We start from the raw sequence: 24374 nt of genomic DNA, 5'->3' as shown, positions 1-24374 counted from the left end.
AAACACTTGAATTTTATTTTCTTTCTTTTTAGTTTTTCCTTTAGTTCCTTTTTAGTTTGGTAATATTAAAATAGTTAAGCGCAATGAAAACTTCGCTAAGAGATATTTTATTCTTTACTTTAGACTGAGCTTATTATCAAAATTTAAACATATTTCTCATTGAAAGCTTTTTTGAATGTAACAATTATAATTTGGCAATTTTCTAGAAATATTTTCTTTCAGATTTCTGAATAAATTAAAACTTTCAGCTGACACCCTGTCAGAAAATTAATTCCAAGTGTAACCTCTTAATCTTTCAACTACAGCAGTTTGGAATAGTTTTTTAATTTGAATTTTATTTATTTATTTATTTTGGGGGGGGGATGGGAAAACTCTTAGAAGTCAACATATCTACAAATTTAATTAATACAATCATCTCAATCTATAGTAATAAATATGTAGCATTTTTTAAGAGTTTGTGAAAATTACAAAGAACTATGCGTATAATAACATCTAATAAAATTTTGTAACTACATGAATATATACAGTCATCAGATTCAAAGTTCATCATTTTTAGATGCTAAGTATACATATTATATAAATTCCTCATTCATTAATAGTATTATGTATAGTAATTCAGAAGTCAAACAACAAAAATCAGCATTAATTTACAAAATTTTCACAGGACTAGTTTCGATGGTTTTACCGAACCATCATCTTCAGCTGCAAAACCGCAAATGAACAAGATAGGAAATAATGTTTAGATAAGATAAGAAAGCCTGGACAAGAATAAGCAAGTGGCGCCATCTGTTGGCGAAACCAGAACTAAAACATAATTTCTCTAAAAGCCGAAGGCAAATTTGGATTGGAATTAGGATCGTTAACTAGAACAGAAAGATTTTTATGAATGTGAAATGCCTCTAGAAAATCCAGTTCTCCAATGGAAGATGTTTTTTGAATAATTTTGGCAGCAGAAAAATTGAAAGTATGATTTTCGGACCAACAATGTTGAGCAACAGAAGACTTCTGTGTTTCCTTTTTTCTAACATATGCCTCATGTTCTTTGACGCGAAATTTTAAGGCTCTCTTAGTTTGGCCAATGTAAATTAAACCGCACTGGCAAGGAATCCTATAAATCCCCCAGGAATTCATGTCCGGAATGGGGTCCTTGAGTATAGAAGTTGGAATTTTATTGATGGGAGAGTAAACAACCCGAAAGTTAAATTTCTGCAAAATATGTGCAACTTTATAGCTAATTGATGGAAAGAAGGGAATGACAACAGAATTTTTATAATCTCCTAAAATAAGAGTGTGGCTTTTAGTGTGTTGAGATAAGAATTTTTTAACTGCTTGATTAATAATGTTGGGTGAAAAGCCCCTGTCAATAGCTATTGCTTTTAAATAATTTAGTTCTTCATCAAGGGCTAGTTTGGAGGAGCAAACTTGAAGAGCACGGAAAACATAGGAATAAAATGAAGCTAACTTTTGTTTAGTCGGATGACATGATTTAAAGTGTGGTGGAAGGCAAACCGATGAAGGTTTACGGTAAACTGTAGTACTGAAGTTGGATGTGTTACGTGTGACCAGAATGTCGAGAAACGGAAGAGAATTGCAAGTCTCAAGTTCAAAAGTGAACTGAATAGCAGGATCAATAGAATTCATTGTTGAAAGAACTCTATTTAAATCATCTTTATTACCTTCAAACAGGGTAAAAGTATCGTCTACGTAGCGGAACCATGCCGGGAAGTTTAAAGTTTCAAATAATTTTGATTCATAATAATGCATGTAGATATCAGCCAGGATGGGACTGAGGGGGCTTCCCATGGCTAATCCCTCAGTTTGCTTGTAATATTTATTTTGGAAAACAAAATGTGTTTGTTTCAAACAGAGTTGAGTGAGAGAAATTAGCTCATCAATTTCGATGCAAGAGAAATGAAATTCGCGAAGTCTGGTTTCTAGACATCTTAATGCACCCTCCACTGGGACATTGGTGAATAATGATTTTACATCAAAAGAAACCATGAGTAAATTACGAGGAGAAATGTTTTTAACCTTTTTTACAAACTCTATTGAATTTTTTATGGTGTAAATGTTATTGTCTAATAGAGTGGAAAATCTAGAAACTAAATATTTAGCTAATGGATACGAGGCAGTACCTAAATTTGAAATTTAGGTACTGCCTCATATTTTTGTAAATTAACGCTGATTTTTGTTGTTTGACTTCTGAATTAGTATTTATTCGGCGTGTTATTGTGTCTTAATTATGTATAGTAATAGAAAATTAGTATTAATGTTTCAAATTACAATTTTTTTAATAATTTGTCTTACATTTACTGTATATTTGTTCGAGACGCATGGATATCAGTTATATAACATGAAAAATACACAGAAAGCAGCTAATCTTATATAACAGCTGATTCTGAAAGAAAAATTACAGTGCTCTTAATTACAGTTATAGTGCTTTTAAATCTTCCTATTGTAAACAGCCATTTTCTAATTGACTTTAGATTAAATTAATTACATTATCCATTAGAAAATAATTATAGTGAATTATATCTATTGACGACATTTCTTAGATGTTGCCTTTTGAAAGAGACCTGTATTTTTTGTGAACATAAACAAGCATTGCCAGTGGATATCACATGTCTAAGATCACCATATCTACAACCAAAATCCTTTAAAACCATGAACGGTTGCATTTATAGACGGCTCACTATATTTTTAATAAAACATGTACATCTTCGTTATATACTTGCTACATTTTGATTTTCTGTCAAAGTAGAGAAACAGTGGTTCTTTTTCTTTAGAATTATGTGAAATTAAAAAAAAATGGACACTAAATGACAAAAATGGAATTAGATTCAAAAACACACCTCTTGAACATGTCTGAAATTTATTATTCTGCTCAGTATAAATTTATCTAAACAAAATGTTTAATAAATATTGGAACTCAAAGGCTAAGTCAGGTCAAAGTAGTAAGGGTCATTTCGTTTGAATATATCTTTTCTTAATCATATAGTGACTTTTCGAACAGCGAATGAAATGGGAAAGATAGAATAAGTGCAAATGGCAGCAGACAAACGACACTGTTTCGAACTCGGCATGAAAAGAGAATGGACGAAATGGCACTAAGCCAAGGAAAGGCATGCCTTTGTGGAGGACGTTTTAAAAGAAACTAGCTCATATACATGTTAGGCAAGGGAAAAACCATAAAAGTGCCCATGCAGTCAGCCTTTCCTTCAGGATTTGAACCCCAGACCGAGCTATCAGTATTCAGCGTTTTTACTGCTTGGCCGCTGGTGAGCCTTGTGCCTACATGAAAAGCTTAAGAATTAGATGACTGACATTTTCTTAACGTACGGCTTTTATTCCATTTTTTTATCAATTTTTATTCATATAAATTATCCGATATTTGAACTTTTTCTCAGATTTATTTTCAAAGGAACAATGTCTAGAATGTTTTGCGAATCGAAAATAAATAATTAAGTCTTAAATGAAATATGTTCTATCAATCAAAAAATTTTTTCACATTTAAAATGTAATATATATAAGTTGTTATGCATACTGCTTATCTCAACTATGCTTACCTCAACAAATGCTCAAAATTTTTTCTCTTTTGAAATCAATAGAAAATTTTTTATTTTTTAATAGAAAAAAAATTTAACCCTAGTAAAATGTAGAATTTTATTTAATTTTATGTTTAAATGTTAGCTTCAAGAAAGGAGCTAACAAACAAGTTATAAGGTCTAATCGTTCACGGGAGCATGCAAATTGTCAATGACCTTCTGTAAGATTGTTCGTGACTTCTCAGTGGTCAACAGAGTCCGCCAAGCGGTAAAGTCACGAAACACTGGTAGTTCAGTCCGAGTTTCAAATCCCACGGGCAGGCTGGCTGCATGAGCGTTTTTGTAGTTTTCTCTATGTGTAATTTGTATACGAGCCAGTTTCTCTTAGAAAGTTTCCACGAAGGCATCCCTCTCCTCAGGCAGATAGTCCTCAAGGCTTTGCCGTGCTCACATGCACTAAACCAAACTCACTAATCAACTTAATGTTCAGTAACAATAGAATAAGGATAAAAATTGAAACCTTTTATCCAAGAGAACTATTTACAAGAGTACACCTTCTGCTTAACATATAGACCACTGCTTGTGGTGTTATGTTACGTAGAAGTGAAGTGGCCACCTAATATTTACCTGAAGTAAGTAGGCATTAGCTCTACACACTGACTAGCAAAACAACAACCTTCCAGCATCTTCGAGTCATGATGAAATTGTGACTCCAGCCAACACTGAAAGTTCTGCCTCCGCCAGGCGTTAAATTAGATCAAGCAAAATGCATTATATTACGTGATATATATAGCGATACATAGTTGTACAGGTGCATGCTTTATGGCATTATTTATTGTAATGGGTACAGGAATCATGTTTCAGGATATTACATATTGCAGTAGATAAAGGCGTGATGTGGATGATGTTCTTTTAGGGCGTGTTTGCAAACCTGATCTGTTTATATCAGTGTTTACTATTAAAATTAAGTTAGCAGTATAAAATTGTTTACAAAGCTTACTTCATTCTGCATATTTATGCTTACTGCTTGCATTTAAATATTGTTGTATAGATGGGCTGACACTTTACCTACTCAGCATTGACAGATGAGTTGCTGAAGTATCAGTACAACCATACAACAAATACTTAAATTGTTGTGTTGATATTTTAACAACTTAATCGACAGAATATTGAGTTGCTAAAGTATCAGCACAACTAATAAACTTAACATTTCAAGGTAATAAATTAAATAGAGGAATTCAAGATTAGCCTAACAGGCTTTCTCAGACAATTAACTTACTGGTGCGCTTAATGCAATGGCTGCAAATGGCTAAACCCTGACAGCAGAAGTCGAAATAGACAATTCTTGCATTCCCTTTCAATCGCAAAAGCTTCACCTTAAATACTTTTAAGTCATTTGGATACTAAACATGTTTACTTACTAACTTATTTACATTCGTGTGAGGAAGCGGAAAGTAAAATTGACAGTACAGATTGAAATAATACATAACAGGATAGTATTTTCTCTCTCCTTCCAGCATGCCTTCTTCGTGTACTTGCCGCGTATTCGAGAAGTTCATGTTAGAGTCCCAGCGAGCGCATTGCTCAGTTTTCACGTCTCCAGCATGACGCCTAAACTAAAAAAAAAAAAAAAAGGTGGTAGATGATGATTCTTCTCCACCAAGATTTCACGACTGGGTCTCCTAATACCCAATCATCTTTAAAAGGGGGGGGGGGTATATAAGGTATTTTCTCCCTCCTTCCAGAATGCCTTCGTGGTGTAACGGTGGTTAGTACAATCGGCTCTTATTCGGAGATCCAGGCTCGAGTCTCAAAGAGGGCATTGCTTATTCTTCATGTCTCCCACATAAAAAAAAAAAAAAAAAAAAAACAAAAAAACAAAAAAAAAAAACCTAATGACTCTACAGTAAGAACTTAAGATCCTTAAAGTATAAAATTCTATATTTAATTCGTTGGCTCAGTCTAGACCAGGGATTCTCATGTGCCCTTTTCACCATTGCTAAACGATCATTCAACCTCTCCTTCCCAAAACTTGATAAGTACATATGAGTTTGTTTAAATATAGATTATTTTTAATGTAAATTAAACAAGTATAAAACATGTTGGTAAATACCAAAATTTGAATAAAAGTGCTTTTTTATATTCATAAACTAAATCTAAATACGTAAAGAAAAGGTTTACTAAATTACTCTGAAACTGTGAAATTCCTGTTAGGGCTATCCCTCCTGGTTTAGGACTCATAGTCTAGACAGAATTAGTTTTTAATAGTGACTGAATGTACAGATAATTTAATTTGTCACACTTCTCTTTACTAACTTTTGTTATATAAAACTTCAGATTACGTGCATGTTTTTTGAAAGTAAAAGTTAAGATACAAATTTAAAAAAAAATTATGTTTAAAATTTTATGTTGAATTCAAAAACTTTTATTTGGTAGCCAGACCTAATAAACCTAAGTGTACGTATCCAAATGATCAGAAGGTTGTTGATGCATGTTCCTTGATCTATTACACCAAGATATTTTACTGTACATTTATTTAGAGTTTATTTACAAGCCATATGCCACCTGGCATGTTTACAAGTGTTACGCCTCCTGACATGTACATGATACACATATTCTGCCACCTGGCATGTAAATTGATACATCATACTAGTTTTCTGCCACCTGGCAGATATGATCTAATTATATCAATTAGCGGTAATACACCCAACACTTTTGGCGTGACCGTATAACGAAACTAATTCTTTGTGCAGTGCACCCTCTCGGTACAAATCACCACATTCATCGAGGAGGCCAAAATACTGAGCGATCAAACTTGAAGTATACCTTACTTGTTCTTACTAACTTCTGCTTAATGAATTATTCTTAAAAAGAACCTTCAAAACTGGTGAAATATTTCATGCTAGGAAACAAGATATTAGAAACTTTTGAACTCATTGAATAAGGGGGAAAATTATTCTTAACGTAGCTCCATAATTAAGCATTTTTTCTACTTGATTGCCAATACACGAGGTTTATAAGAAATATCTCCTACAAGTTATGTAGCCACTATTTCTGTGTTGTCAGAATACGAAATTTGTATATGGAAAACAATGCATTTCGAGGTGAAGAAAATGACCTTAATTTGATAGTTTTTCTAAATAATAGATTTTTACATGTTATGTGTTTCTTTTTCATAAATCTAGGCAAAATAATATTCAACACGTAATAACAGCATAAAACCCACAAAAGAAGTGTTCCAGTGAAATTCAGTTTCTAAATGCTGTTTAAATTTGCTTCATTGAAAGTTTTTGTGTATAAATAATTACCGTAAATTAAAATTAACTGTTTTTTAAGCGTTTGCAGTTAATCAAGTAAAATAATATTTTTTATTGAAAAAAAATTTTTTTGTAATGTGCAAAATTACTTTTCTTACAACGCTGGGCTCATGGTTCTTAAATTCTCTTGTTCTTGAGTTAGAAACCTTCATTATTAAAATTATTTGAATAGTTTAATTTTTATATGGTTTCATATTTTTCATTTTAACTTTGCGTTCATGGTTGCGTTTTCAACCATATGAAAGTTAAAATGAAAAATAGTACTTTGACGTAAATTTTAATATATGTAATAATTTAATTTTTTTAGAAATAGTTCAGTAGTTTTACTTTTAAACAAAGAATTTGCTTCGACATAACAAACACGTTTAATTAGTTCATCAAAAAGTTGTTAGAGACACTATCGAATCAGGAACTAGCATATTTTTCCACTCTGCAGTTTTCCTGCAAAAACAGTGAATTATCCCTTTAAAAATGGTTAAGAAATATTTAATTCCTTTCGTTTTATTGAAATTTTTAAAATAATTGAAATTCTAACTAAATCTTTAGATAAAATGTTATTCAAGAACTAGACTAAAGAAATGCAAGAAAGGGGTTAACTTCAGTTATAAGCAGAATTTCAGATATTGTTTTTTTCTAAAACATTTAAAATCCTCTTTATTTTATTCCTGAACAACCTTTAATTGCTCTCATGCCACCTCCTCCCTTCTGAGGCCGTTCTCTGGCAACCTAGGTTCGATAGGGGATAAAGCAATTAATCAAGGCTCTCCTGCTTTTCACACAGCTGGGGGCAAAAGGAAAGGAACACAATGATTTCCTGCCTGAATAACCAGTTAGAAAACTGCATGACATAAGCCCACAAGAAGAATGCCCACTTAAAAACAGCGCACATTTTCAGGAAATCCAAAATAGCTATGACTTCCTGAAAAATTTTACGAGTAATAATTATTATGATTAAAAATGAAATTAATTTATGTAAAATCCAAGTTGTCAAAATTTAACTAGATTATTTCAAATCGTGCTTTTAATTCACCATTAAAACAGTGTTTTTGATAGTGCACACAAATGTTTTCTTAATCATAATAGAATACGTTACTTTTATTTTTTTCATTGAAATGAAAGTTCAGCTTTAATTCTCCATATTAAATTCATTATATGCAAAATTTTTTACAGTGTTAAATTATTCGTAAATTATTCTCTGTATATAAGGAAAATTTACATACATTTTATACTCCCTATAATTTTGTAGAATTAAAAGAAGCAGTGTGGCGAGTATTCCCTTTCACCTCCCTTTGTCGGACTTCCATTTGTCGCGTAGATATAGAAACAAAGTTACACATACATGTATATGTTTTTAATTATATTATTTTGATTGACTCTCTGTTCTATATACATATAGGATTTTAATTTAGCCGGAGACCAAAATGAAATCTGTTCCTCTACTTAAATTTATTGTTCAATTATTTGTTATTAATTTAATTAATTTTTTATTTTATCTTTATTCATGAATCTGCTTTGTGAAGCTGAAGAAAAAAGGGGGAAAATATTAATTTTAATGTAGCATATATATCAGTGTGGATTTTTGTCAGTGTGGACTTTTATCAGCATGTGCTTATATTAATGTGCGCTTTGATCTGTGTGAGTATTAGTCGCGGGGACAATTATCCCAGTGGGGTCTTTTTTGTGGGCTTTTGTCTGGTCACCGTCATATATGCATCAGGTCCAAATATCACTAGCAGTCAGGTGATGCACCGGTGCATCGCTGCTTGCATTGATCTTCCAGATGCGTGTGTCATATATGCACTTTCAAACATACACATTTTTTGGAATTTTTTTAAATCACTAGATAGCACTCCATGTCCACTATAGTTAGCTTATTTAAATATATGTATTGTTGACCTTGTGTCCATAAAGTACTTTCTGATTCTGGTGATTCATTTAGATGTACAAGCAGATGATATAAAGTAAACAACACCTATTTGATGTGCAGTTGAGGCTTCACATGATATAAACATTGAACAGTTTCCAATGCTTCTAATTTTTATTTTTTTTTTCCCCTGTGGCTAGATTGGAGTGGAGCCAAAGAATATGAAGGGGAGAAGAAGGCAAGCTCTCGTAGATATAATGTAAACCAGCCTGACTAGCCTCAAGCAGTATCGTCTAGCCCTAGCATGGTTTATGCTTCACGCATGTGCAATGTCAAGCTTCATTGCCATTATTGGCTGGCATTCGTTATACAGAATTGGCGATGTATCATAAGTTTGGCAACTAAAGACATGTTGTTATTTGATTAAATTTTGTCATGTTGCAGAAGTTAAGCCTGAATAAGAAGCTTGAAGTGTTGTAGAAGTCAAGTTGTTACTGATTTCTTATATTTAGCGTGATTAGTATAAAAGGTAATTTTGTATGTTTGTATTTTCGATTACATTTTGGATTACCACTGAAGTAAGATAATGTAATCAAGAATTAGAAAAGAAAGGACCAAAGTTTCTTATTTTCCTGAATGCCTGTTATAAGATGAACTTCTACGATAACTGCAAATATGAAATAAAAAACAAATTTCTAAAATAAGGTTAAATTAATTGATTATGCTAAGCTCTCAAGAATTATTTGCCTAAGGTGAGACATGCCAATGTAGAAAGCATGAATTTGAAAAGAAATTTTGTGATAACTGTGAATGTAAAATGAAATATATAAAAAAAGAAAAAAAATTGGAAATAAATGTAAAATATGGTTAATTGATTATTGCATGTTATAAGAACCTACAGCTGTAATTTAAGCAGTTCATAAGCATTCACACGAGTGAAAAAAGAATAAAGTCTATTTCCCCATATACTTTTCAAGTTCCCAGTAAATAAATTCTTGCATATTTGGGAACAAAGCTTACCCATACCCTTTTTTAAATCCCCAGTAAAGAATTGCTTGCATAATAAGTTAACAAATTTCGCACATTCCGCAGCACATCACTTGCGCATCGCTGAAATCTTAATTTTGAATTCATTGCCAAATCAAACACACATACATGTTCTTTGGCCAAGCAACAAAGGTTACCATGCTGAAAATATGCCTATTGCCCATGCTAGGCTAGACGCTACTGTCTCAAGCAACTTTCGAATCGAAGCCAGTATGTGGTGAAGCAAACGTGCAGGGTGCTGGCGAAATGCTTTCTACTTGAAATGTTAGTGAAGTGCGAAGCATAAATCTGCTATTTGAAAATTAGCTTTTGCTCTTATTTATACTTCAAATCTTTATTCTGCAATGTACTTTGTGTACATTTATTATTATTATTATTATTATTATTATTATTTTACAGAAAAAATTTTTAATTTACAATTAATCATTTTCGTGCTTAAATATTTAATAAATGGTTACTATTATATTAATAATTCTAATGTAATATTATAATAAATTATGCTTTCATTTTAAATGTCTATGATAATATATTTCCGTAAATAAACTCATAGATGTAATATTTATTATTATTATTATTAAAATAATTAAAAAAAAGACATCCTTGACTGCTTGGTTTTAGATGAAGGACGAAGGAACTGATTCTTACCTCTCTGCTGACAGAGGGTCAGAAATATAAGCAATAAAAAATTATGCCAAAAATCCTTTTATAACATTTTAATTTTTACAAATTTTTTATAACATTTTTATTATCTACAGATATAGCTCACTAGAAGTAGCTTTGTAAGGTGAAAAAAAATCGACTCAAAAAACAAGGTATTTATTATGGTTCATGACATTACTTGAGTAAACTCGGGCTTCATTGAAGTAGCCAGAATATGTAAATAAATAAATAAAAACACAATCTAACTAAAAGTAATACAAAACTGTAGTCTAGGTAATAATAGATAATAAGAGCTAAAATAAAAATAAAGTATATACATCTTACAATCTACAGATGTCATTGACAGTATGATACAGTCTGAAACATGGTGTAACACATAGCGGCACATCACCACATCACAGTCTGCAACAGGGTGATAATCTGGTAATCTGCATCAGCTAACAAAACAAACTGAATTTACAGCTTATTTATAATGCGGCCACGTCGTCGACTGCTGCTCAGGGTCATGGAGGAACCAATCACAAAAGCCGCTTGGACCTTTCCCACAGCTAAGAAAATATGTGCATGGCAGAGTGTCAAACGTCACCCAATATTACGGGCGATGGCGTTAAATATCCGTAAAATTTTCAGCACCCGAGTTAACTCGTTCATAGGAAATTCGAAACAGCATCTATTCCCGAGATATCTCGGGTGTGGTTGTTAAGTAGTTACTAAGAAATGTTAATTAGGATGATTTAGTGCTTCCTAAGATGTTTCAGAGCTCTTTCATTGTGCAAAAGAATTTTAAAAAAATTTATTGGGGTTAGTGTTTTAATTGTTTAAATTACTGTTTCAGAGTACTGCTTTACTGTGTCAGAGTAAGATTCAGGTTTTAAGATAAGAGTTAATTTGGAATTGCTTATGTGAGATATTATTTTGTTCTTTTCAGAGGAGGTTTTTAGGATTGTCCATTTTAATTTGTCCAGGCTAGCATCATTATGTTGAAATTTGAGGGATTTGATGAAGTTTGGTTTTTAGAAATTTTGGGCATTCATTATTTCGTAAAAGTAAGGCAGATAATCTACATTGCATAAGAAAACTTCATGCTGAGATACTTTCAAATGTTCCTGCTTTCTTTAATAATCTGGGTTATAAATTTAAAATAAAATATTCCAATGAGCTTCCAATTCAATTGCTTATCACATAAGATGTTTTTTATTACCTTCTCATGTCATGAAATGGATTTTTAACGAAATTAAAGCTGACAACTTAAAAATATTTCTAAGATTAAAGAAATAAGAATTGTAAATTTTCGGTAAAAAATTCACTTCTTAAACCATTTAATATAGTGCTCTTACCTCTCGGATATTACCGATGGTTTGGGATTGCAGTTGTGGATGAATTTCAAGGTTTGTCTTTATGCCTATAAAGCTGGTCGACGCCTTACGCATTTTAGACTGAATTTTTCTCCATTGCGTTGAAGCTTCCCAATTCAAATTCTTTGGTTAAACTGTGGTTTTAAAAACTCTGGTTTGTATTCAGTTTGCATCTTGTTTAGATAGTGGATGTAAATTTTTCGTGCCATTTAAGAGAGTTAAACTAATAGTGCGATGTCTAAGAGAAAGAACGGAAGAAGAGTATATTTGAATTGTAAAGCTCATGAGTGTTTATTTTGACACCGAAGACTCTAGATTTAAGTAAAATTACGAATTTTGATATTGAAATTTTGCCGAAGACTGAATTGGAAGTTTGTTTTGCTGTCAACTCACAATCCAGCAGAACACTAACTACTCCATCATGAACTCGATCTGTTAAGTAATTGAAGCCTTATGAATTTATGGGAATTGCAGAAGTAAACTTAATTCAAAGTTATGTGAAGGAAATTTATTTTTTCATCATTTTTTTCGATAATCTAATGAATGTAATAGTTGAAGAAACTAATAAGTTCTATGAGCAAAAGATTAGTAACAATCCATCTTCATCCAAAATCAGCATACTCCTGTAGATGTGCCTAAAATGAGGGAATTCCTAGGATTAATTATTCTGCTGGAAATAATTAAAAAGTTCGACCTGAAAATGTTTTTCAGGACGACTAGATTGAACAGAACAGTGACTAGATTGTCACACACTGTCTCCTTTCTGAATCATTTATGCTATAATATTTAATTATATATTTAATTATTTTTTATATGTATGGTTTAGATATAGGTTTAAGTAAGTTTTTTATGACATTTCATCAAAATGACTCAAATATTTTATTTTGCATTTAGATTTTAATTAAAATTTTTTCATAATCTCGTAATATTCTGTATTTAAGATTATATTACTGTTAGATACTATTACAGAAAAAAATCAGAAAATTGATAAAAAAAATAGTTTTAATGAATGTTATTTAAAAAGTTAGGCGTAGTGACACGAAATACCCTTTTCTTGCGAGATCGTACTATAACAACGTGTGATCTCTGAGATGAGTTGTGCTATGGCATGCCATTGCATAAGAGGATTAAGTACTGATTCATATATGATACATCCATCGTGAAGGGATTTAAATATGTTAAAATCATTATTACTGCAGAAAATTTGAAAATATTTGGAAGTTAAAGATGACCGTATTAAATACAACATAACAATGATTTTATTTACCAAGACGTAAAATTTTAATGCATTTTGTGGATGTTTATTTAAAATTTTACTATGTTAAGTTCTTATTTTCTAACAGCTTCCTTACTTTTTAGGTCTTTTCTGAAGCCTGAGGATATTAAAAAAAGTATTTCATTTTTCCATACTTTTTTATAATTTTTAAGTATATTGAGTATAAAGAAAATGCCACTAGTAGACTGCCTGTAAAATGTTGGGGAAAGAGTTGTTTCTTTTGCTGAATAAAAAAAGTAAAAATGTGAAATAAAATGCAATTGCTTACATTATAATGATATATTGTACTTTGCATTGTTTTGAGGCATGCTTAGCAAAATACCTTTTTTAAATCGATTTTTGGTCCTTAAAAGTCCTTAATTTTGGCGAAAATCAGAAGGTCCTTAATTTTAATCATCTGAAATTTCTGTCTGTTTTTATGACTGCCATTTTGAGTGTGAATTAGCATTTTGGAGGCATATTTTTGGCGATTCAGTGACGTATATGGTTATCTTTTGAATGGGTTCATGGGTTATAATTTGTTTCTATTTCCAATATAAATGATGGGATACTCGAGTTTCTAAGCAAGAAGTGAAGCATTTCAAAATTCATTTTTTCTAATAAAGAGCTTTTAAACAACTTTTCGCTTTTGGGGTTGTGAATTCTTTTATTAAACGGTTCTAAATTTGATGACTTGTCAACATTTTGGCGATTTTAAGATCAGTTTGTATAGAAAATTTTTAATTCTGAGATCTGAGAATTTTTTGAAGATTTTTTTAAAACATCATAACATTGATAAATTTCATTAAATAATGGTAATATATAGGAATTATATTTAAAAAATAACATTAAAATGAAACATTTTATTTTTCGCTGTCATATTATAAAGCTTCATTTTGGCAACTTTTCATACAATATTTTGAATCTGAAAAATAAACAAGGTATAATACTATAAAGCATAATTTACAAAACAGCTCTTATTAAAAGCAAAATTAGCTATGTAATTAATTAAAAATGTTTTCTTTTTAATTTTTTCATAGTAAGCGGTTTTCAAATGTAATTTTCTCAGATTATTCAAAATTCTCAGAATATGCATCAATTTTCTCTATAAAATTAATTTTACACTTTTTCCTTCCCTTTTTTTTTCCCCCAAAATATTTCTGGCTTTTTGCTGTTACAGAATTGGTTGGGATAATTTTTCATTAGTATTTTTGACATTGCAGCATGGAAAGTTTAGAAGGATTTGAAGGCAAGATTTATAGACTCACGATTCTAGAAGATTCGAGAAATATGTGACAAAATGAAAAATGTCTCCATGGTATCAACACGTAATGGGTGTATTTTACAGAAAGTTGTGATGAATTTCTTACTTTTTGTGGAATGTCTGAAAGAACAATGGAAGCATAATATTTGAATATTTTACTCCTGATACTACTTGTAGAATCTTTTTCTTAACATGTTTATCTTCCCTTTATTTTCTCTACTTTTCACTAGACACAAGCGTGGAAAATATCAAAAATGCTTCTAATCCTATCACTTGGGCAGGCATTATAGAAAGAGATTTTTTTATTAATAAAGAAATTGAAAACTTACAATTTAAAAGATTAATCTAATATCATACATCATACACAGTGCCAGCTCTGTGTATGATGCATACTTAATGCATCATACACAGAGCTGGCACTAGGCATTTTCCCACCTGATGCAATCTCTGTGGATCCTAAATTCTGCTTCCTAGTGCCCTTCTAAATTCTGCTTCCAATGTTTGCTCTAAATTCTAAAAGTTTTGCCATTTCTAGATTTTGTTGTTCGGTGTGTCACTAATTCTAAAAATTCTGCCACGTCAGTTCTGTAACCGGCCTTTACCATATATATTTCATATTTCTTCTGAATGTTTATATTACTAAAGAAATAAAATTAGCTACTTTTTCTGTACATTCTAAATGCATTTAGTGTTATTTACAGTAACAGAAATCCGTAATTAAATCCAAAAATTCTAAAATTAAAAGGAAAAACGTTGAAGAAAGAAACCGAATACATAAAGAAAATTATTCTTCAAAGATATGTGCAGTTATTATTATGTAAATTACCCAATTGTTTATGATTTCAGCCTTTACTATAACTTCCCATTTCGGTTTCCTCATATGATAAGCCAGATTAAATTAAAATTATTTAGTTGATTGCGTTAATTTTGTACATAAACACGTTTCCTCTCGTGTCGTTTTTTTGCGTTCCTGCCTTAACCTGTCACTTTAGACCCTACATTCTTATACAAAAAATGCATGTTTTAGTATGCTCCACCACCCCTTCAAGTTTGTCCAATGATCTATGAAACACCCCGTATATAAAGCACTACTTATCACTTCTGGTGCTTTAATGGCTTGGAACCTTAAAACTGGGTTACAACCCCTGGAACTCTACACAAAGCTATGACATTGACTGCATTAATCAGAGCCTGACTAACTTTCAACACTTGCCAACCATGCCTACATCAGACCTTTCAGGTTTGTTCTAATCAGCAGGTCTCTCCCTAGAGAAGCAGCAGAGGGACAACATTCAGTCTTTTGTTATGAATCATGCTGATTATGATCTTACTTCTCATTTTAACCTATGCCATTTGATATAAAATCTCCCTGCTATTTACTAAACCTCTAGACTGACTAAATATATGACAAAATGAGACATAAAAAAAATCAACATAAAGCTAACTATTAGTAAAATGTAGATGTCACTTATTTTCTTTCTAATATGTGCAAGTATTATAAGTGTAAAATATTTAATGCTACTTGATAACTGCATGAAGTTTATTTTATTCTCAAACTTATTAATAATTATGTTAGTTAATTCATGTTTAGTAATAATGCATACTACTTAGGGATCTATTTTATTTTTAGGATGGTATTACAAAAGTGAAATTCAGGCATAGAATAATATGTTTAATTGAATTTATTCAGTTCCCGTTTGCTCATAGGTCCTTAATTTTTTTCATTAATGGTCCTTAAAAGTCCTTAAAAGTACTTGATTTCTGTGTGCAGAAATGTGTATGAACCCTGTCCAAGGTTCGAATCCCACGAACGGGCTGCCTGCATGGGTGTTTTTGTGGTTTTCCCCATGTGTAACGTGTATACAAGCCAGTTTCCCTTAAAAGGTTCTCCATGAAGGCATCCCTACCTTAAGGCAAATAGCCCTCGAGTGCTTTGCCGTAATCTAATAAACCAAACCAAACCAAACTTATCTTCTGAGCTTTCTTCAGCAGAATGTTGATTTCTATGTATTTTATGAAAGCTTTTTTATTTTTGATTGTCTGCTTTTAACTGAAAAATTATTTATAAATTTTGGTCTATGGAGCTCGTCTAAAGTTCTCTCTTCAGTTTTATGTTTTATTTAGGAAATATAACTCCAGATGTTAGGCTGGGTGCAGAGGAATTAGCTCTTCTTCCTTTTTTGGCCTGGTCTTTTTAATTTTCTCCTGACCACGATTTTTTTAATTTAGGTTTATTTTTTTATATGATATGATGTTAGAGTCTTAATGATTTTATCATATGTACTCAGGAGCTTTCTCAGTTGTGTGTTGAACCATTGTGAATGGTAATACTGTTATAAGCATGCCATATTAAAGAAGGATTTCTCGAATTCCAGGGGCTAACATTGCCTCAGATTAAAGTGTTAAAAAAAAGTAGTATGAGAAATAAGCAAAATAATATGAAATTCAGTTTTAAGTTTTCATTTTTTTTCTTCCTTTCCCCATCTTGGAAATAATAATCCTACCTACACATTAAATTACCATTCCTTTTTTCATCATTCACTTAACAACAAATTTCTGACATTTTAATAAAGATATGTTATTCATTTGCATAATTTATTCTTATAAGTCATTTTCAGGTGATGATATGATTGTTCTTTAGTGATATAAGTATGGGAATATTTATCTTGAATTATTCTAAATGAATTCATTGATGCTTAATGGGATAAATCATGAATAATTCATAAATCATTTGTATAAAAAAGCTTCAAGGACAATGAAATTGCTTATTGAAGGTTAATTTTAATATAATTAAGTAATAGGAAATATCCAAAATCAGAATTGCAATAAAAAATGATAAAAATTCACATCTTCAAAGGATCTGAACAAGTATTGTTTTAGTTATCTTTTGTTAAAAGCAAAATATAATACGTAGTCTATAGATATGAATTATTTGTAATAGTATAAGACAAATGTTCACTTACTTATTTTGTGATAATATTTAATTCAAATATTGTAATTATTTTTTTAATTAATGATTATCATTATCTGCAAGTAGCATTTTTTACTGCATGGAATCCTAATAAGATACACATTTAGAGATACTGAGTTGAATATAAATTAATATTGAAGTTATGTTTATTCTTTCTTTTCTTGACTAGTTTTTCTCTTTCTGTCCTATAACAGTTCGTGCTCTGTCGTCTTCAAAGCTATCTATGAAAGCTCAAATTAATGAGGATTTAAAGAGGAAAATCCCAACTTTACATGATGATGAATTTGCAGATGCTTTTCGTACATTAGTGTCCAGTAGGAATTTGATTAATTTATTAAATCTGTTGACAGATGAACTGGTAAGTTTGATGAAAAATTTTGTGCATGTTTTTTAAAATTTCATTTAAAGTTAGTGCAGTACCATATGTACAAGAAAATCTAAGATATTTTTGTAAAATATTTCAAACAGTCTGTTTTAGTAATATAAATTAATCCTTCTGCTCAATAAAAATATGAATATATTCATGTAAATGTCTGTATTGTAAAATAATATGAAATGAAATGCTGTTGGTACATATTAGACTGTGGTAGACAGGAATAAGAAATTTTATATTTTTTCGTATGTATTTGAATGAAACTGGCTAGAGATGTCCATATATTAGTTCAAGTAGATTTTATGTCATGAAAATTTATTATTTCTGAATTATAAGGCTTAATTTAAAGTCAGTAAATTCTGTAATAAGTCTGTATTTTTTTTAGGGAAAAAGGAATCAGGAATATTAACAGGGATATGTTTTAAAAACATAATAAAAGTTAAATGTACGGCAAAATGTGTAAATGGAAAATAGAAAGTTTAAAATTTACATTTTTTTTTTACATGTTTTGTGAATCCTTTGAATAAAAGTAAGATGTGTAAAAGAGAATCCATGATGTTTTGTATAGTGTTTCAAAATGTTAGTATAATACATTAGAAGAGAAAATTCGGAGTATCACCTGTCAAGTGTTAGTAGCATAATGTAATAGATTAGAAGAGAAAGTTTTACGTAACTTAATAAGTATTAGTAGTATAAAAAAGGTAAGAAATGTAATATACCAATTAAACTATATAGAATGAACATCATACTTATTGGTTTAAATTTACTGAAACTATTATTCGTAAAAGAAGGAAAGAGGGAAATTAATGCGTGTAAATTCCAGCTACAATTTCCTAGAAATATTTAGCTTTGCTCTTAGAGAAATGGAGGTGTAACATCAATAAGTATTTAAAACAAAACAAAAAAAAACTTTAAGAGAAAAATTTAAAAAAAAAAAAAAAAAAAACCAAGAGAAGAAAATTCTTTAAAGAATTAAAAAAAATAAAATATAGGAGGGAAAAAGACTAAGTTTGTAAAATAACAAAAAAAAAAAGCAAAAAATATTAATCATGTAAAAATAAATATAACTTTTGTAAAATAAATAATGTGAAAAATGTAAAAAAAATGGAAAGAAAAAAATTAAACTGAAACAAAAAAAACTTTTGTAAAATAAAAAGAGAAAAAAAATAAAATTGTGAAAAAGTATTACTTTTATAAAATATATTACTTTTGCAAGTTAAACGTGGGGGGGGGGGGGATGTAAAACTTCAAAATGTAGAAAGGAAAAAATCTTATGTTTGTATATAAAAATATCGAGTGAAAATTAGTACATTTAATTTAACATCAAGAAGAAAAGCAAATTGCATAAATTATGTTTGTAACATAAAGAAAAGAGAAATTTTTAAACAAATCTTAACCTAGCACAGAAACAAAGTAAATTTAAAGTTATGAAATCGTTCATCATCAGAGATGTACGAAGGTTTGAGCAAGTTGGAACAGAATTGCCGTACGCACAATCCATCAGCCTCATGCTGGTTTCCGCTGCACAAAGTCAGATGCATAAAGAGGATGGACACGGTCAAATAATAGGATTCAAGAGATAAAAGCATGGCTTTGTGTTATTGACCATGTTTCCCATACCATAGATGTAGGGTTCAAGTCCCTGCCGTGGGGTTATTTTTAAAATTCATACAAATATATGAACCTCTTTCATTAAATACTACTATATGAAGTCAAATAGTATAATCAATTAAAAATTATGGTTAATTACTTGGCCAGAATCCACGAGAACCAATCAGAAGGAGCTGTGGGTAAGAATGCTGCCCTTTAGCGGCTGTTGAAATGTTCTAGAAAGCTAAAAAGACTAGAAAACTAAAACGTTCTGAACTAAAAAGAATGTTCTAGAAACTTCTAGCATGAACATGAAACCAGATTATAACACAAACAGGATGGAACATGTGGCTGACGTCACGAACAGGATGCAACACATTGAAGGTTGGTGACGTAGCAACCAGCACATGCCCCTCCGTAAATTCTCCCCCCCCCCGTGCACCACGCAGTCCCGTCGTCTGCGAGTGCCTCAGGAGGCTGTGGCACAAAAGTGGTATATTCAATTTACTTGTACACATCAGACTTTTTTTTTTTTTTTTTTTTTTGAGCAGGTGTACATTGTAGAAATGGGTGTTCCATTTCCTATTCATTTCAAGTGTGAAAAGAATGCCTTAGCCCTATCTATAGACTTAAATATATATATAAACCATTGTAGAGCAATTACTGCTTTAACTGCATTGTAGAGCAATTACTGCTATGAAAAAAAAAAAAAAATCCAGGATTTGTGAGCTATCAGAACAAATAAATAATATTTTTATAATGCAGCCTTGATTAAGTTAAAAACTAAATACAGTCAAAAGTCGTTAATCCGGACTCGTCGGGACTTCGGCGATTCCGGATTATCGATTTTTCTGGATTATAGATCATCAGTTTAAATCTCGTAAGATGGCATGCAGAAATTCTAAAATTAAAAATATGAAACCGTAATTTATGAAATAAAGAACAATTATGATCTAAAGGGTATCAAAATTTGCAAAAAGAAAAAGCTTAATATTTATTTGTTTACTTTATTAAAATTTACATTTCTATTCTATTTATTACATTTCTTTCAATGTAAGTTGTTTAAGTTTTGCTTCGTTTCATGTGATAATACTTTCTCTTTAATTCTATTAAACAGACATAATTTCTTGTTCAGTTACAAAGTTCCGCTGTTCAAGTCCTATAATTGCTGTGTCGAGAATACTGACTAATTTGTCAATCGAAATTTTTTCGTTTTCAATAACCACTGTTACTTTCTTCGCTATCGGAAGCGAATTATAATGACGAGGAACTTGTTTTAAATCATATCAAAGACGGAGCATATCGAGATGAAATACTACATTTGGTAAGGAATTATAAGCCAAATAAAATAAAAACATCTGCGCAGAAGATAAGGATAGTGCTGACAAATCAACTTCCAATTCATTACGCGCCCGCCGCCGAGCAGCGTGAAATTGATAAACAGATTTCGGATTTCAAAACATACTTTAGCTTTAGATCCTTTACATATTAACAAATATACAGGGTGATTATAATTAAAGTTTAAGTTTCAAAACGCTATAAAAAAAGAACCACTCATGAAAATGACGTCAAATTTGAAAGGAATGTTATTGAAGAAGGCGGAAAGCGTATGGCAAAAGAAAAAATTTAGTTTCAAAAGTTAGCAACAGATGGCGCAGCAAGTGGAAGAAGACAAATTAAAATGTTAGTTAAATTTCAGTCTTATAAAGCTGCCAGGTACCAGGCTGTTCCCCATTTCGCGTCTCAGACGTTCGCCATAAGTGTTTCATTGCAGGACCGCGCTCTGCTGGTAAAACTGTATTACAAGAATGACGATTGTGCAAGAGTAGCTCTGCAAAAATTCAGGATACTGAAGGGTATAAAAGAAGGCATTGGTCCAATGAGTGTCGTATGTCTAAAGAAAATGATGCAAAAATTCGAAACGACAGGTTCGTTTGAAGTGCAATCTGGTAGAGGGAGAAAACGAGTGCATTTGACGGTAGTTGAAAAAGTGGCCACAGCATTACAGGAGGGGTCGGCCGGTGGCGTGCAACCGTGCAGTGCACGAGGAATTGCCCGAACATTGGACAGGCCTACCAGCACGGTGCTGAAAATTGTACGAAACATCCTGCAATGCTATCCGTACAAAATTGGCCATGTGCAAGAGTTACTTCCGTCTGACTTGACAGCTAGGGAGACGTTTGCGTTAGAATTCCTGGCTCGCATGGAAGTGGATAATGAATGGCCGTGGAAAATTTTGTGGACAGATGAAGCCCATTTCCATCTGACAGGATACGTGAATACCCAGAATTGTCGAATATGGGCAACAGAAAATCCACTGGCAACGCACCCCGTACCACTTCATCCTAAAAAGGTCACGGTATATGGTGTGGCTTTACGCATCATACATCCTACAACCATATTTTTTCGAGCAGACGGGTGCTTCCGGTCCTGTTACCGCAACCGTCACTGGTCAGAGGTGTGCGTCTCATTTGCGCAACCACGTGATTCCAGCTCTGCAACAGCGTAGATGTGTGGATGAAATCATTTTTAAGCAAGATGCGCTCCTCCGCACATTGCATATCCCGTGAAGCAGCTGCAGAGGCGCCATTTTGGAAATGCTCGAATTATCAGCCGTCATTTCCCTACTGGCCATCCCGATCGCCTGATCTTACTCCGTGTGATTTCTGGCTGTGGGGATATCTGAAGGATGTTGTGTTCCATGCTCCAATTGCAAATTTAGCGGAATTAAAGGCACGCATTTCGCAACGCATTCTGAACATCACCCCGGAGACACTGCGATTCGTTGTGGAACATGCTGTTTGTCGCTTTCAACTTGTTGCACACAACGGTGGACACCATAATGAACATGTTTTGCGCCAGTTCCGAACTTCTTTGATGAATGGTTCTTATGCGGTATGTCGCCGCAAAACTCTTGAAACCGATTTGTCCCTTTCGATGTGATATGTACAGTCATGCAAATAAAATTATTCAACAATTCTAATTTGTCAATGCGTTTTAATGTGTAACTTCCACCTTAGCCGTTGTTTTACGAATCATTTCTCGTGATTCTGCCGCTTACAGCGCCATATGTTGCTAACTTTTGAAACTAAATTTTTTCTTCTGCCATACGCTTTCTGCTTTCTTCAATAACATTCCTTTCAAATTTCACATCATTTTCATCAGTGGTTCTTTTTTTATAGTGTTTTGAAACTTAAACTTTAATTATAATCACCCTGTATATCGGAAATTCTATTTGATATAATCGAAAGTTTAAGCTTACTTTTATAAAATTGCTCTTACAGTCTGCAAAAAATAATAAGCCGGATGCAATTCAAAAATTAAGGAACAATGCAATCATCAACATTAACTGAAATAGATAATTAGATAATTTTAGCTTATACGTCCATTAGACATAAAATGCGCACGCGAAAACGTATTCTGCACTTGCGCACAGTCATATGCGCAGTCGTAAAAGGTCTTACGCGCACGCGTGAACGCCTCTGCGCATGTGTCAACGCGGCGCATGCGCAGAAAGTTTTTAGTTTTAATGTCCGGATTATAGATCATTCCGAATTATGTCCGAATTAACGACTTTTGACTGTATAACAGAAACAAACTGAATGTAACAAAAATATAAATCTCTGCCTGGCAGTCTACATAAGTGCAGTCTGAAGTTAATAGAAAGTTAAAAGAATATTTTATGTGTATCATTAACTAGTATTATGAGTTAACAATAAAGAATGATCATTCACTCTCATGATGCAAGACCGTGGTAATCAATAATTTAACTTTTTCAGTAAATTGAGATTAAAATTTTTCAACATTAAAATAAAACTCTGAATTTACAGTAATTCTAAAGCATAGTAGCTGTATACGTACTCTAATAATTGTAACTGATCTGTGATACATACAAAGCATGCATAATATTTAATTATTTAGTTTATATTCCTCTCGCTTTAAAATTCTTATTTGCAGTACAAAAGGAAAAAGAAAGATTATCTCTGTCTTGCCTCTTGAGTAGAATTAATAGATTGTGTAATTTTTATTTTAATTTTAAATTTATTTATCATTGTACTTTTTTCAAAGGGATATACTTTGGATTTACGTTGGGTTCAGTATATTGCAGAAACTTTGGATATATGTAGTGAAATTAAATGGATAGAATTGTTTAAAGTAAGTAATATATAAACTTTATATAATTCATAAAAGTGTTTTAACATTGCAATTTAATTCATTAAATGGTTTAATAATGTAAGATATTTAGTAATGAAAAAGACATTTTCTCTTAAAAGTGCTGTAAAAAATGCAAAACTATGTTATAGGTTTTCCAAATAAATTTTGTGGAAGATATAAAAGAGTTAAAAGAACACATGACGAAATATTGCAAACTGAGTGATAATGGAGAAGTTGTATTTGATATTAAAGGAGCAGTAGATGGTTTTCTTCATTTTGTATGGCTCAAAAGGTTTGATAATTCTGAATATAATGTATGAAAAACTCATTTTGAAAATATTCATTAATGGTAACTGTTTAAAATTGAAATTAGCCTTTATTATGGCTGTATTTATAATTCAGTTATGCTCTGAATGTTCTTATTTGCATAATATGCTCGACTTGGATAGCTGAGAACTGAATATTAAGTATTTTGTTTAAAACTTTTTAAATTATGCTTTAGATATTTATTCATTGTATTGAGATGCTTTATTCATTGCATAAATGTTCTATAATTTTGAACAGTACCCATGCAATGCACATTCATGACTAACAATATGAGGTATGATATGGCTAATACAGTGAAAAGGGGGGAAATTTAGAACATTGTAATGTGTTTGTGTTCCCTCTTGGAAAGATGATCATTTGAGGCTCAACTCATATTAAGTTCTTGTTCTAATCTGAAATATAAACTTTCACATAAAACAGTCTGAAATATAAACTTTCACATTTGCTCATAGAGTCCATACATTAGACTAGCCAAAATATGAAAGGAATTACAACAAAGAGAAAAATTGTTCTACCTATTAAAACCAAACAGGATTGAATGAGGTAGAAAATGGAAGAATATAAAGATTTAATGTGATGTGAAATATGGATTAATATAAGTTAAATGAGGAGAACTAACAATCAGCTTTAAGGAATGTAACTTACATCAAA

At 31.5% G+C, this 24374-nt stretch overlaps 1 protein-coding gene across 18 annotated transcripts in view; it reads left to right on the top strand.

Moving 5' to 3' along the window:
* LOC118191046 (dynein regulatory complex protein 1-like) overlaps positions 1-24374 on the top strand; it is a 147386-nt gene that overhangs the window by 99453 nt on the left and 23559 nt on the right. For 12 of the 18 annotated variants that reach the window (XR_015040656.1, XR_015040655.1, XR_015040657.1 and 9 more), the window contains 4 exons: positions 13148-13179; positions 17473-17636; positions 23310-23396; positions 23546-23688. Coding sequence is in view for 11 of the 18 variants with exons in the window: in XM_085814899.1 (XP_085671025.1) it covers positions 13148-13179; positions 17473-17636; positions 23310-23396; positions 23546-23688 (426 nt within the window). In the remaining 7 variants the exon portion in view is untranslated. The remainder of the gene's footprint in view (positions 1-13147; positions 13180-17472; positions 17637-23309; positions 23397-23545; positions 23689-24374) is intronic. The other 6 variants (XR_015040661.1, XR_015040659.1, XR_015040658.1 and 3 more) reach the window with 1 other exon arrangement.

The sequence above is a fragment of the Stegodyphus dumicola genome, chromosome 4 (assembly GCF_044657685.1).
Source record: "Stegodyphus dumicola isolate Sdum_Otavi_A_Nest chromosome 4, ASM4465768v1".
NCBI classification, from domain to species: domain Eukaryota; kingdom Metazoa; phylum Arthropoda; class Arachnida; order Araneae; family Eresidae; genus Stegodyphus; species Stegodyphus dumicola.
The sequence above is the reverse complement of the archived record's forward strand: the minus strand, read 5'-3'. Positions and strand labels throughout refer to the sequence as shown.